The sequence below is a fragment of the Microcaecilia unicolor genome, chromosome 10 (assembly GCF_901765095.1).
Source record: "Microcaecilia unicolor chromosome 10, aMicUni1.1, whole genome shotgun sequence".
In the NCBI taxonomy this organism is placed as follows: Eukaryota; Metazoa; Chordata; class Amphibia; order Gymnophiona; family Siphonopidae; genus Microcaecilia; species Microcaecilia unicolor.
Window position 1 is genome coordinate 102,248,048 of NC_044040.1, and position 15,676 is coordinate 102,263,723.

The following is a 15,676-nucleotide window of genomic DNA, read 5'->3' on the forward strand; positions in this document are numbered from 1 at the left end:
ATTCCGCAGCCCACGAAAGTGCTGACGACGAATGCATCTCACCTGGGGTGGGGAGCTCATGTCGATGGACTCCACACCCAGGGTCTGTGGTCCCTCCAGGAACTAGATCTTCAGATCAACCTCCTGGAGCTCCGAGCGGTCTGGAACGTGCTGAAGGCCTTCAGAGATCGGCTGTCCTACCAAATCATCCAAATTCGGACAGACAATCAGGTTGCAATGTATTACATCAACAAGCAGGGGGGCACCGGATCTCGCCCCCTGTGTCAGGAAGCCGTCGGGATGTGGCATTGGGCTTGCCAGTTCGGCATGCTTCTCCAAGCCACATAGCTGGCAGGCGTAAACAACAGTCTGGCTGACAGACTGAGCAGAGTCATGCAACCGCACGAGTGGTCGCTCCATTCCAGAGCGGTACGCAAGATCTTCCGAGAGTGGGGCACTCCCTCGGTGGACCTTTTCGCCTCTCAGACCAACCACAAGCTGCCTCTCTTGTGTACCAGACTACAGGCATACGGCAGACTGGCGTCGGATGCCTTTCTCCTCCTGTATGCTTATCCTCCCATACCTTTGTTGGGAAAGACCTTACTGAAGCTCAAACAAGACCACGGCACCATGATTCTGATAGCGCCTTTTTGGCCCCGTCAGATCTGGTTCCCTCTACTTCTGGAGTTGTCCACCGAAGAAACGTGGAGATTGGAGTGTTTTCTGACTCTCATTTCACAGAATGACGGAGCGCTTCTGCACCCCAACCTTCAGTCTCTGGCTCTCACGGCCTGGCTTTTGAGGGCGTAGACTTTGCTTCGTTGGGTCTGTCTGAGGGTGTCTCCCGCGTCTTGCTTGCCTCTAGAAAGGATTCCACTAAAGAGTTACTTTTTTAAGTGGAGGAGGTTTGTCGTTTGGTGTGAGAGCAAGGCCCTAGAACCTCGCTCTTGTCCTGCACAGAACCTGCTTGAATACCTTCTGCACTTATCAGAGTCTGGCCTCAAGACCAACTCAGTAAGGAATCACCTTAGTGCGATTAGTGCTTACCATTATCGTGTAGAGGGTAAAGCCATCTCTGGAGAGCCTTAAGTCATTCGATTCATGAGAGGCTTGCTTTTGTCAAGGCCCCCTGTCAAGCCTCCTGCAGTGTCATGGGATCTCAACGTCATCCTCACCCAGCTGATGAAACCTCCTTTTGAGCCACTGAATTCCTGCCATCTGAAGTACTTGACCTGGAAAGTCATTTTCTTAGTGGCAGTTACTTCCGCTCGTAGAGTAAGTGAGCTGCAAGCCCTGGTAGCTCATGCTCCTTATACAAAATTTAATCATAACAGAGTAGTACTCCGCACTCACCCTAAGTTCCTGCCAAAGGTGGTGTCGGAGTTCCATCTTAACCAGTCAATTGTCTTGCCAACATTCTTTCCCTGCCCTGCTGAACGTCAGCTGCACACATTGGACTGCAAGAGAGCATTGGCCTTCTACCTGGAGCGGACACAGCCTAACAGACAGTCCGCCCAATTGTTTGTTTCTTTTGATCCCAATAGGAGGGGAGTGGCTGTGGGGAAACGCACCATATCCAATTGGCTAGCAGATTGCATTTCCTTCACTTACGCCCAGGCTGGGCTGGCTCTTGAGGGTCATGTCACGGCTCATAATGTTAGAGCCATGGCAGCGTCGGTAGCCCACTTGAAGTCAGCCTCTATTGAAGAAATTTGCAAAGCTGCGACGTGGTCATCTGTCCACACATTCACATCTCATTACTGCCTGCAGCAGGATACCCGACGCGACAGTCGGTTCGGGCAGTCAGTTCTTCAGAACCTGTTTGGGCTTTAGGATCCAACTCCACCCCCCGAGGGCCCTGTTTGTTCTGTTCCAGGCTGCACTCTCAGTTGGTAAATTTTTTTAGGTCAATCTCAGTTATGTCCTCGCCGTTGCGAGGCCCAATTGACCATGGTGGTTGTTTTGAGTGAGCCTGGGGGCTAGGGATACCCCATCAGTGAGAACAAGCAGCCTGCTTGTCCTCGGAGAAAGCGAATGCTACATACCTGTAGAAGGTATTCTCCAAGGACAGCAGGCTGATTGTTCTCACAAACCCGCCCGCCTCCCCTTTGGAGTTGTGTCTTCCCTTGCTTTGTTTGCTACTTATGGGACTGACGAACACGAGCCGGTTCGGGCGGGAAGACGGCCGCGCATGCGCGGTGCGCATGAGCGCGCGAGGACTAGCAAAGGCCTTTGCTAGTGAAGTTTCCGATTGGAGGGGCTGCCGTGGACGTCACCCATCAGTGAGAACAATCAGCCTGCTGTCCTCGGAGAATACCTTCTACAGGTATGTAGCATTCGCTTTCAAAACTATCAGGCAATAGAATTAATTGAGACAAAACCGAATTGATGCCTTTGAATGATGTCTGCGTTCCAGTGGCGTAGGAAGGGCGGTGGGGGCGGTCCGCCCCGGGTGTCAGCGGGTGGGGGGGTGTTCCGGACAGTCCTCGTCTCCTGCCATCACCCTTTGTTTTTTTTAAAATCCATTGCAGCAACGCAGGCAGCGCTTCGCGTCTGCCCTGCGTGTGCTGTGAAGAGAGAAAATCACCTCGCTGGCGTCGGGCCTTCCCGCGTTGTGTTCCGCCCTCGAGGAAATAGGAAGTTATTACTTCAGGAGAGGGCGGGACACAACGTGGGAAGGCCCGACGCCAGCGAGGTGATGTTCTCTCTTCACAGCACACGCAGGGCAGATGCGAAGCGCTGCCTGCGTCGCTGCAATGGATTAGAAAAAACAATGAAGCGTGATGGCAGGAGACGAGGGCTCTGTCGGCTCGCCACGAGGGGGGACGGGACCTGGTCGGGGGGGGGGGTCTGATGGGAGAGGCGGAGCTCAGAGGGGAGAAGGGGAGTGCTCAGAGGGGAGAAGGGGATTGGGGTGGGGGAGCCCAGATGGGTGCTCAGAGGGGGGAAGGGGATTGGGAAGGGGTGGGGGAGCCCAGAGGGGAGAAGGGGATTGGGAAGGGTTGGGGGAGCCCAGAGGGGAGAAGGGGATTGGGAAGGGTTGGGGGAGCCCAGAGGGGAGAAGGGGATTGGGAAAGGTTGGGGGAGCTCAGAGGGGAGAAGGGGATTGAGGAGGGTGGGGGTGCCCAGATGGGTGCTCAGAGGGGCGAAGGGGATTGTGAAGGGGTGGGGGAGTTCAGAGGGGAGAAGGGGATTGGGGAGGGTGGGGGAGCCCAGAGGGGAGCTCAGAGGGGAGAAGGGGATTGGAGAGGGAGGGTGGGGGTGCTCGGAGGGAAGAAGGGGATTGGGGAGGGTTGGGGAGCCCAGAGGGGTGCTCGGAGGGGAGAAGGGGATTGGGAAGGGGTGGGGGAGCTCAGATGGGTGCTCGGAGGGAAGAAGGGGATTGGGGAGGGGTGGGGGTGCTCAGAGGGGAGAAGGGGTCTGAAGCTGGAACTGGGGTCTGACAATGGGCAGGAGGGAAAATGGGTCCATGCCTGGGGCAGGTGGGAGAATGGGTCTGGGGCTGAAAAGGGGGGATGCAAAGCATGTGGTGAATGAATGGGGCTGGAACTGGGGGCTGAAAAGGGGACAGGGAGAAGTGGCTGGGGGCTGAAGCTCAGGACTAATGGAAGAAAAGGGCTGGAGACTGGTGGGATAGTGGGGCTGAAAAGGGGGGCATGTGGGAGATGTGGGCTGGAACTAGGGGCAGGTGGAATAAGGGGGCTGAAAAGAGGGGGCAGAGAGAGAGGGGACAGACCCTGGATGGAAGGGGGGAGTGTGAGGGAGGGCAGACCCTGGATGGATGGGAGAGGGAGGGCAGATGGATTGAAGGGGCAGAGAGAAAAGGCAGATGGTGGGTGGAAGGGGGAGAGAGAAAGTGGGCAGACTGGGGCAAATGGTGGATGGAAGGGGCAGAGATAGAGGGCAGATGTGGATGGAAGGGAGAGAGAGGGCAGACAGTGGATGGAAGGGACATTAGAGAGGACAGAGAGAGAGAGTGCGAAGACAGATGCTGGATGGAAGGAAGACTGTGAAAAGAAGATGAGGAAAGCAGAAACCAGAGACAACAAACTGTAAATAAAAGACATATTTTTATTTTTTTTGCTTTAACATGTAAATAAGGTAATGTTTTTATTGGACTAATTTTAATACATTTTGACTTAACTTTCAGAGAACAAAACACTGAAGACTATCCACTCCATCCGGCTATTCTACCCACTACCGCTCAGAGTTGCAGTTATCTACCGCCCCCCTGATAAGCCCCTCTCTTCATTCCTTACTGACTTCGACGCTTGGCTCACCGTCTTTCTTGATCCCGCATATCCATCCCTTATTCTTGGTGATTTTAACATTCATGTTGACAACCCATCCAACTCCTATGCTTCTAAATTCCTCACTCTGATATCCTCCTTCAACCTCCGACTATGCTCTACCACCCCTACTCACCGTGATGGCCATTGTCTCGACCTCGTTCTCTTCTCTTCCTGCTCACCTTCTAATTTCTGCACCTCAGTCCTTCCTATCTCAGATCATCACCTAATCACCCTCACACTTCATCACCCTCCCCCTCAACCTCGCCCAACAATACCCACTGCCTTCCGGAATCTCCAAGCTGTCGACCCCCCTACCCTTTCCTCCCACATCTCCAATCTCTTCCCTTCCATCTCGTCTTCTGAATCTGTCGACACGGCTGTCTCTACCTACAATGAAATTCTCTCCACTGCTCTGGATACCCTAGCACCATCTGTCTCTCGCCCTACTAAGCGCATTAATCCTCAGCCCTGGTTAACCCCTTGCATCCGTTACCTTTGCTCCTGCACCCGATCTGCTGAACGACTGGAGGAAATCTCGCACCCTGTCAGAATTCACCCATTACAAATTCATGCTATCCTCCTTCCAGTCCTCCCTATTCCTTGCCAAACAGGAATATTATTCTCAATTAACCAATTCTCTCGGCTCCAATCCTCGTCGCCTCTTCGCCACCCTCAACTCCCTAATTAAAGTGCCCTCCTCTCCCATCCCCCCCTCACTCTCTCCTCAAACACTAACTGACTACTTCCGCGATAAAGTGCAGAAGATAAACCTTGAATTCACTTCCAAGCCTTCTCCTCCCTGTGACTTCTTAACCCACTCCCTCAACCAACCTAACCTGGCCTCCTTCTCCTCCTTCCCTGAGATCACCGAAGAGGAAACTGCTCGCCTTCTTTCTTCCTCTAAGTGCACCACCTGTTCCTCTGATCCCATTCCCACCAATCTGCTTTCCAACATCTCTCCTACAGTTAACCCCCTCAATCTATGACATCCTCAACCTCTCTCTCTCCACTGCTACTGTCCCTGACACCTTCAAGCACGCTGTAGTCACACCACTTCTCAAAAAACCATCACTTGACCCCACCTGTCCCTCCAATTACTGCCCCATCTCCCTTCTACCTTTCCTCTCCAAATTACTTGAATGCGCTGTCCACAGCCGCTGCCTTGATTTCTTCTCCTCTCAGGCCGTCCTCGATCCGCTTCAATCCGGCTTTCGCCCACTACACTCTACAGAAACAGCACTCTCTAAAGTCTGCAATGACCTGTTCCTTGCCAAATCCAAAGGTCACTATTCCATCCTTATCCTCCTCGACCTATCTGCCGCCTTTGACACCGTCAATCATAATTTACTCATTTGGGTTCCAGGGCTCCGTCCTCTCCTGGTTCTCCTCGTATTTTTCCCAACACACCTTCAGAGTATTTTCTAATGGCTCTTCTTCCACCCCCGTCCCGCTCTCTGTTGGGGTTTCTCAAGGATCTGTCCTTGGACCGCTTCTTTTCTCGATATACACCTCTTCCCTGGGCTCGCTGATCTCATCACATGGTTTCCAGTACCATCTCTATGCCGATGACACCCAGCTCTACCTCTCCACTCCCGACATCACAGTCGAAACCCAGGCCAAAGTTTCGGCTGCCTCTCAGACATCGCCGCCTGGATGTCCAACCGGCATCTGAAACTGAACATGGCAAAGACTGAGCTCCTTGTCTTTCCACCCAAACCCTCCTCTCCTCTTCCCCCGTTCTCCGTCTCTGTTGACAACGCCCTCATCCTCCCCGTCTCTTCAGCCCGCAATCTCGGAGTCATTTTCGACTCCTCCCTCTCCTTCTCTGCCCATATCCAGCAGGTAGCTAAGACCTGTCGCTTCTTCCTCTATAATATTAGCAAAATTCGCCCATTCCTCTCTGAACAGACCACCCGAACCCTCGTCCACTCACTCGTTACCTCTCGTCTTGACTTCTCCTCGCTGGTCTCCCGCTTAGCCACCTATCCCCCCTTCCATCTGTCAAATTCCGCCGCACGTCTTATCTACCGCGTGAACCGATACTCTCATATCACCCCTCTCCTCAAGTCGCTTCACTGGCTCCCGATCCGCTACCGTATACAGTTCAAGCTTCTCTTATTGACCTTCAAATGCACTCAATCTGCAGCCCCCCATTTCCTCTCTACCCTCCTATCCCCCTATGTTCCCACCCGTAACCTCCGCTCTCAGGGCAAATCACTCCTATCTGTACCCTTCTCCACCACCACTAACTCCAGACTCCGCCCGTTCTGCCTCGCATCACCTTATGCCTGGAACAGACTTCCCGAGCCCATACGCCATGCGCCCTCCCTGCCCATTTTCAAGTCCTTACTCAAAGCCCATATCTTCTCCCTTGCTTTTTGCGCCTAACCACCTTCCCCATTCATGATACCTACACTGACTACATAGTTTGTTACCCTTAGATTGTAAGCTCTCTTGAGCAGGGACTGTCCTTCCCCTTGTTAAACTTGTACAGCGCTGCGTAACCCTAGTAGCGCTATAGAAATGCTAAGTAGTAGTAGAACAAAACCCCCTTCCTCAGGTCAGGATAGGATACTGTAACAGCACTATACTGTATTGACCTGAGGAAGGAGATTTTGGCCTCTGGAAGCTATTTGTTAATTTGCAAAGTGGTGATTGGTATTTGTTAGTTTTTTCAAATTTACATCTGCTGTCTTTATATTTTGCACAGTACTAGGGGACATTTTCTGTTTCTGTGGTGTTGCATTGTATGCAGAGTCTGGCATCGGAGTTTCAGTTTAATTTTTGTCTAAATAGAAAGTTTATTATTATTTATTCTATAGTGGATTAGGGTGTATCTGTGTTTGTGAAAAAGACATGGCTTTCGGTTGGCATTGACTGTGCAGGATCGACGATCTGTACTAATCTGTCTGTTTTCGTTTTACAATAGGTGAATTGATGTTCTAGTGTTCACTGTAGTGTTTAAGATGCTTTCCTTTTCCTTGTGTGACTCGTACAAATTACTGCTTATGGTATGGTATGCCTAGTACTGGATTTGGGGGGGGGGGGTGTTAAAAAATGACCGGCCCCGGGTGTCGTCTACCCTAGCTACGCCACTGCTGCGTTCACTATTCAAGGTTTTACTCTTAAATGGGTAGTCTCCTTTATTAAATATTAATTGTCTTCTTTGATAGAGATCTCACTATCAAAATTGTGACAAAAGTTTTGCAAAAGTTGAGAACTCCTTATTATGATCCCCACTAAATTTAACATTGTGGGGGTAGGCCGGATACTATCAAAATGATGATAGTACCTAAAATTACATATACTTTGAGCATGATCCCTCTTCTTTTTTCCTTGTTCTTTCTATAAAAAAATTGGAAAAATTACTCAACTTTTTATGGAATCTTAAAACACCCAGAATTTCCATAAGCAAATTAAAATTTCCTAAATTGGAAGGCGGAGTTAGATTCCTTGACCTCTTAACGTATCACAAAGCTTTCACTAAACGTCAGGGTTTGGAATGGATTATTCCCTTGAATGTTGTCTCATTGCCTAGATGGCTGATATTTAAACAATCTATTATAGACCCATTAATACATTCTCATCTAATTGGCATGCACCTTCCTAAAAATATTCTCTAATCCCATCATTGTCATTCATAAATTATCATCTTTTGATAAATTAACTATTCCTTGATCCATTACCACATCTCTGCCTATATGGAACAACTCCAAATTTAAAATTGATTATCAAATTTCCTGGTCACAATGGCAACGTCTAGGAATATGGGTCCTTAATGATTTTATTGACTTAAAAAAATCATACCTGGAAATCTTTTTCAGATATGAAAGCTGAATTTTCTTTATTAGGTTCTCAATTCTATCAATGGCTACAGATTAGCTCTATGTTGAAAAAAAGTAATTTACAGATCCAACAAATGTCTCAAACCCCAGAGCTCATTGATATAAGTACGCGGCTCCAACACACAGGTAATGCTGCATCCCATGTACCTTAAGCAAATCTCCCATTAAATGTATAGGCTTACATAAATGTTGGGAGGAAGATATTCAACAATCTATTTCAGATAAATTGTGGGAGCAGATATGGCGATCCTTATTTAAATGTTCCAAATCATCAACATAGCAATCCCTGTATTTCTTCACACATGGATCCATGTGGACACCTCTTAAATTACATATGATTGACCCCTCTAATTCCAACTTATGTTGGTCTTGCCAATCTCAACAAGGTAATATTAAACATCTTGTATTTGATTGTATATGTATTCATAAATTTTGGAAAGATATATGGTTATTGCTGGTAGGTTCCACCTTCCTTGTCCAATACTATATAAATATGTGATACTTAAAGACCAATGTTTTAAAAATAGTCTAAACACTAAGGAATGTATTCTGGTTAATACCATGTTGACCTTAGCCCTGAAAGTAATTTTTTCACATTGGAAGACCTTGCATCAAGCTACCTTCCAAGAATGGTGGAATTTATTATTTCAAACTTATAAATATACTTTGCTAAAAAATCATTTCGCTTTGCTTTGCATAAGAAAAAATGGTCTCCAGTATCTTATTTTAAAGATGTCTAATATAAAATGTACTTATATTTATCTCTTCTATCTCATGTTGATTATATGTAACTTATGGCATATGCATGAATCATACTGTATCATATATCCTCATGTTTTTTTTCTCTTTATTTTGGATCCTTAATCAAAATTACTTAACATTTCATGTTTTATGATTGTTGATCCTTGTTTTACTTTTTGTAACAAAAATTAATAAAAATACTAAGGCAAAAAAAAAACCTACTGGAATAAATATGGGGTTCTTTTTTCTTGAAGACATCAAGAGAAACTCCTCAGTATAGTCTTCCTTTGCCCTTTTCCTATAGATAAAATTTGGCCATTTAGCTAATTAGATGTTTTAATTTGATTTTATATGAAGCAGTGCTGAAAATATTCATAAGCCAGTTTTGCATTTTTTACCTGCTGCCAAAAACATAATTTGCTTTGATCACCAGGCTTTCTATTCTTAATATCTAATGGACAGATGTCTAAGATTAAAAGATAAATGTTTTTGTACTCTTTTCTTTTTAGCTTTTTTTGTACTGTGCAGAAACTGAAATGTTTTGGGGGATCTGCTTGAATTAAATATTTTCTTTATGGCTTTCTGTAGTGGGAGGTGGCAGAAGTGGTTCTTGAAGTTTTTTACAAATTGCTGAGAGACTATGAACCTCAGCCTGAAGACTTTGTTGATCAGTGTGTAGAACTTCAAGGTCAGTGTGAAGCTTTGTTTTACCATTAAATGGATTAAGTCTTTGATGTATAGACAACTAGTCATATTTGAATATATGCTTTTTTTTTTCTTGTAGGAGAAGAAATTATTGCAGCCAAAGCACCAGGATTCAACTTGATGCATCATCTTCTGAATGAATCTCCAATGTTGGAATTGTGTTTGAATTTGATGGAAGAAGGAGTGACCCAGCTTGATTCTTATGCTCCCTTCCCTGGTATGTTAAATCAGAGTTCCATTTTGTTCCACAGATCTAGAATTTACGGGTTATGTCCACCTACCAGCAGGTGGAAATAGAAGCTCTGCCTTAAAAGCTACTGTGCAGCAGCTTCCAGTCAATATTTCTCTCTATCTCAACAGGTGGAAAAACACATTCTGCGCAGCTCTGGTTTGCGGGCACTTGCTCCTGGCCTGTGTTTTGGAATCAGTTAAACTTCAGGGTATTTATGTGGATGCCTGTCTATTCTGGGGTTCACCTGATGGTTCCAGGTCCTCCCCCCCACCCCCACCTTTCCTCCCCTAATTTTTTTCTTGGCTAATTTCATAATCTCTTGCTTTGGGGGAAAATAAAACTTCAGAGAGAGGCAATCAGCTGCAGCTATGTAAGGAGGGTTGGTTTTGCACCGTTTCTTCCATAAGAACTACCTTCCCTTATCACTAAGGCTCTGGAGATACTTAATTTCTCTGAAAAAGAAGACAGAGCTGTACACAAGAAAGACTTCATCTGATAGAGCCCTGTATGAGAATATTCCACTACTTCTGTGCCAGAAGCTTTTGAGGGTCCCACTGTGCATGCATGTGCACCTTCCTGCCCATCGTTGTCAGGCCTTTCTTTCTCATTGTGTGTGCCTGGGGCAAATTTCTTCCTCGTTGTCTTGCATGGGGCCGTTTTTTCCCTTTAATTTCTTAGTTTTTTTTTTTCTGCAGTTTGTTGGCCCGCTTAGGTCTGAGCGTTCCAGTTGGGGTATTGTTTTTCTGTTGTTTCTGTTTTTTAATTATTGATTATTTTGATTTCACTTCATCTATCTTCCCCAACATCTCAAACTCCCAGCAGTTTTAAAAGGTACATCCAGTGTTCCAGGACTGGTATCACCAATACCTGTAATTGGTGCCTGGCGTATTGGGGCTTGACCGTGATGCTGATTCTTGTAATCTCATCTCTGTTGCCAGATGTCCAAGAGGACCTGGTCCCTCACTCTGCCTCAGTGCTTTCACTTGGAGTCTTCTCATTGGCCTAGTTGTGATGAGTCAGGCAGAGGCTGTTTTCCTCAATGTGAGTCAGAGCACTCTGGTTTCTGTTGAGGTACTAGAAGATCTCTTCCAGGTGGAATCTCTAAACTCCCCTTAGATCTCTCCCTGCCATTATTAGAGGAAAAAGTCTCCCTCGGAGAACTTTTCTCCGTAAGTTTTGTCAGAGACATAAATGGGATGAGGTCATCCCATTTAAATTGGAGTTTATAGATGAGCCCAGGCCAGAGATGTTGGACATCCTTGACTTTGATGCCTCTCCTAAAGAAGCTGAGACAATACTTGTTCACAGCAGCCTCAGGTTTGTATAGATGACTGTGAGAGGCCCTCACCTCCCCCTGTTCAGCCTATACACAATAAGGCAGACTCTATGTACAGACTCCAAAGGTTCTTCCAGATTCAAGAAGTTACAAGTATGGTGTCAAATCCAGAGCCCAATGATCCTTGACTTATTTCTCGGTGTCCTCGGGACGGGATTCTTGGACTTTGGATTCTCTGTAAGGTTTTTCAGAATGCATTACAGACTTTCCACATTCATTCTAAGTAGCTCTTCATGAGTAGTATGTACTTGAAGTCCTTGGTGAACACCTGAGAAGGCTGCAGAGATCCATCAGTTAATAGTCAAGTAGGCGCAGTATTTCAAGCACATAGCTCAGGCAACCTATGATGTTTTTGATATGGCTTCCATGGCCTCTCCTGTGTATCCAAGTATGCAATCTCACCTGGCTGCATGCACCCGACCTAGAAACAGTGGTTCAGGAGTAGTTAGTGGATGCCCCCTGCCAGAGAGAGAAGTTTTTTGGCAACAAGGTATAGGAGGATGCTGACCTCATCAACAAAACGTGCTGATTACCATCAAGTTGCTCTCTCAGCCTTCTGCTACATCTTCCTTTTCCAGGGAACATCAGATGAAACTCTACTTCTGTCAAAGGTGTAGGATCTTTCTACCTCTTGCTCTTCTCAACTGGCTCGTACGTCTCGCTCCGGTTTGAGGCAACAGAATTCTCAAGTCAGTTCCCCAGTCAAAGCAGAGAATGAGCTTTTTTACTTCTCAAGAGCATAGCTGAAGTAAATGACCTACTAAGAAGGAGGCTGATTTTATTATTTTTCCAAGAAAGAATTTTTTCCTGGTATCCTTGTAACCTGAGACCAGTGGGTACTCAAAATAATCTAGTTGGATTACATCCTGCATTGGCGACCACTTCCTCCAAGCTGCCCCCTGTGAGCTTTCAACTCTAGGAGCTTTCTTCCCTTTTACAGGCCAGTGCAGTTGAGCTCATTCTACCAAGTTAAATAGGGATTCTAATCCAGGTACTGGTCCCTGAACAAATATCTGTCTAAAGAAAAGTTCAGAATGGTTGCCATAGGCACCTTAATCCCAGTGATTTAGGCAGAAGATTAGCTACGCTCTCTGGACTTAAAGGATGATTCTCCGAGGACAAGCAGGCTGCTTGTTCTCACTGATGGGTGATGTCCACGGCAGCCCCTCCAATCGGAACACTTTCTAGCAAAGTCCTTTGCTAGTCCTCGCGCGCCGATGCGCACCGCGCATGCGCGGCCGTCTTCCCGCCCAAACCGGCTCGTGCCGGCCAGTCTTCTTTTGTCCGCGCTCGGTACGGTCGTGTTTCGCCGTTCGCGCCCCAAAGTTGACCTCGCGCGTCGTTTTTCGACTTCGTTGTACAAAAAAAAAAAAAAAAGAGGTGTCGGAAGGAGACCTTTATATTTCTCCCTTCCCGTACTTCTAGTTTTGCCCCGGTAAGTTTTCTTTCGTCGTCGGGGTAGGCCCTATTTAGGCCTCGGTCAAAGTTTTTCTTCCCCCTGTTTTTGTGGTGCCATTTTCGCCATTTCGAGTTTTGATCTCGCCGGCGCGATTTTTCCGCCCATGACATCGAAGTCTTCCAGCGGCTTCAAGAAGTGCACCCAGTGCGCCCGGGTAATCTCGCTCACTGACAGGCACGCGTTGTGTCTTCAGTGTCTGGGGGCTGGGCACCGCACTCAGGCCTGTAGTCTGTGTTCTGTTTTGCAAAAGCGGACTCAGGTAGCGAGATTAGCCCAGTGGAACGTTTTGTTCTCGGGCTCTTCGTCGGCATCGGCATCGGGAGTATCGACTGCTTCGACGTCGTAGGCGCCCGGACCTTCATCCTCGCCCCCGATTGCATCGAGTACATCGAGGCATCGACCCTCTGCATCGGGGCGACATCGGAGGGCTGCGTCGGCGTCGGTGGTATCGAGACCTCCTCGTCTGCTGATGTCGTCGGACGGTGGTGCTTCGTCTGGAGTGCAGGTGAGGGCTGTCCATTCCCCTGCTGGTGGCGGTGAGCCTTCGGGTGGGTCTCCCCGAGGAAGCGACGGCTGGATTCTGCGTCCTCCTCGTCGGTGCCGGGAAGCTCCGGTGACGTGCTTCGTTCCAAAAAATCGAAGAAGCATCGTCACCGGTCCCCTTCCCGTGTCGGCACCGAGAGCTGTGGGTCGCCGAGGGAGTCGGCACCCAGTAAGCATCGGCACCGAGAGGACCGCTCGCCCTCTGTTCAAGAGGTGTCGATGCGCTCCCCTTTGGACAGCCCGGAACAGCCTCCATGCCCGGAACAGGTTCTGACATCGACTCCTGCATCGGCTTCCATGTCTTTTTCCACAGCCGCTCTGAACGAGAGCCTCCGGGCCGTTCTCCCAGAGATCCTGGGAGAGCTGTTGCGCCCTACCCCTCCGGTACCAGGGGTGCTTGCGCCACCGGTACTGTCGAGCGAGGCGCCGGCTGGCCCATTGTCCGGGGTGAGGTCTCCGACATCAGTGCCGCTTGCGGTACCGAGTGCGGTAGCCTCCCAGGAAGGCTCCCCGACCACGTCGGCGGAGGGAGCTTCGCCGGTGCGGGCGAGGGAGTCTACCTCTCGACGCTCCCACCGTGGCCGTGGTTCCACGGAGTCGAGCCGGGCACGGTTGCAGACACAGGTCCGTGAACTTGTGTCTGACACCGATGGTGAGGCCTCGTGGGAAGAGGAAGAGGACATCAGATATTTCTCTGACGAAGAGTCTGAGCTCTTCCTTCTGATCCCTCTCCCTCTCCTGAAAGGCAGCTTTCTCCTCCTGAGAGCCTGTCTTTCGCTTCCTTTGTCCGGGAGATGTCTACGGCCATCCCCTTCCCGGTGGTTGTGGAGGACGAGCCCAGGGCTGAAATGTTTGAGCTCCTGGACTATCCTTCTCCACCTAAGGAAGCGTCCACAGTACCCATGCATCATGTCCTCAAAAAGACATTGCTGGCGAACTGGACCAAGCCATTAAGTAATCCCCACATTCCCAAGAAGATCGAGTCCCAGTACCGGATCCATGGGGACCCAGAGCTGATGCGCACTCAGTTGCCTCATGACTCTGGAGTTGTGGATTTGGCCCTAAAGAAGGCCAAGAGTTCTAAGGAGCATGCTTCGGCGCCCCCGGGCAAGGACTCTAGAACCTTGGAGTCCTTTGGGAGGAAGGCCTACCATTCTTCTATGCTCGTGGCCAAGATTCAGTCCTACCAGCTCTACACGAGCATACACATGCGGAACAATGTGCGGCAGTTGGCGGGCTTGGTGGACAAGCTCCCCCCTGAGCAAGCCAAGCCATTTCAGGAGGTGGTCAGGCAGCTGAAGGCGGGCAGAAAATTCCTGGCCAGAGGGGTGTATGACACCTTTGATGTTGCGTCCAGGGCCGCTGCTCAAGGTGTGGTGATGCGCAGACTCCTTGCCTTGCCGTGCGGATAATATTTTTGGAGAAAAAGTCGAGCAGGTGGTAGAGCAGCTCCACCAGCGGGACACCGCATTCGACAAGTTCTCCCGCCGGCAGCCTTCAGCCTCTACCTCTACAGGTAGAAGATTTTTTTGGGGAAGGAAGACTATTCCCTAGTCTTCTGTCAAGCGTAGGTACAATCCTCCTTCTCGACAGCCTGCGGCCCAGGCTAAGCCCCAGCGCGCCCGCTCTCGTCAGCAGCGTGCGCCTCAGCAAGGCCCCTCAGCTCCCCAGCAAAAGCAAGGGACGAGCTTTTGACTGGCTCCAGCAGAGCATAGCCGACATCCAAGTGTCAGTGCCGGGCGACCTGCCAGTCGGAGGGAGGTTGAAAGCTTTTCACCTAAGGTGGCCTCTCATAACCTCCGATCAGTGGGTTCTCCAAATAGTCCGGCAAGGATAGACCCTCAATTTGGCCTCAAAACCTCCAAATTGCCCACCGGGAGCTCAATCTTACAGCTTCCAACACAAGCAGGTACTTGCAGAGGAACTCTCTGCCCTTCTCAGCGCCAATGCGGTCGAGCCCGTGCCATCCGGGCAAGAAGGGCTGGGATTCTATTCCAGGTACTTCCTTGTGGAAAAGAAAACAGGGGGGATGCGTCCCATCCTAGACCTAAGGGCCCTGAACAAATATCTGGTCAAAGAAAAGTTCAGGATGCTTTCCCTGGGCACCCTTCTCCCCATGATTCAGCAAAACGATTGGCTATGCTCTCTGGACTTGAAGGACGCCTACACGCACATCCCGATACTGCCAGCTCACAGACAGTATCTGCGATTTCAGCTGGGCACACGTCACTTCCAGTGCTGTGTGCTACCCTTTGGGCTCGCCTCTGCGCCCAGGGTGTTCACAAAGTGCTTGGCTGTAGTAGCAGTGGCACTTCGCAGACTGGGGGTACACGTGTTCCCATATCTCGACGATTGGCTGGTGAAGAACACATCCGAGGCAGGAGCCCTGCAGTCCATGCAGATGACTATTCGCCTCCTGGAGCTACTGGGGTTTGTGATAAATTATCCAAAGTCCCATCTTCTCCCAGTGCAGAAACTCGAATTCATAGGAGCTCTGCTGGATTCTTGGACGGCTCGCGCCTATCTCCCAGAGACGAGAGCCAA

At 49.1% G+C, this 15,676-nt stretch overlaps 1 protein-coding gene across 1 annotated transcript in view; it reads left to right on the forward strand.

Moving 5' to 3' along the window:
• NUP205 (nucleoporin 205) overlaps window positions 1-15,676 on the forward strand; it is a 1,281,456-nt gene that overhangs the window by 300,019 nt on the left and 965,761 nt on the right. Inside the window, exons 13-14 of the mRNA XM_030216143.1 lie at window positions 9,446-9,545; window positions 9,642-9,779. Coding sequence (XP_030072003.1) covers window positions 9,446-9,545; window positions 9,642-9,779 — 238 coding nt within the window. The remainder of the gene's footprint in view (window positions 1-9,445; window positions 9,546-9,641; window positions 9,780-15,676) is intronic.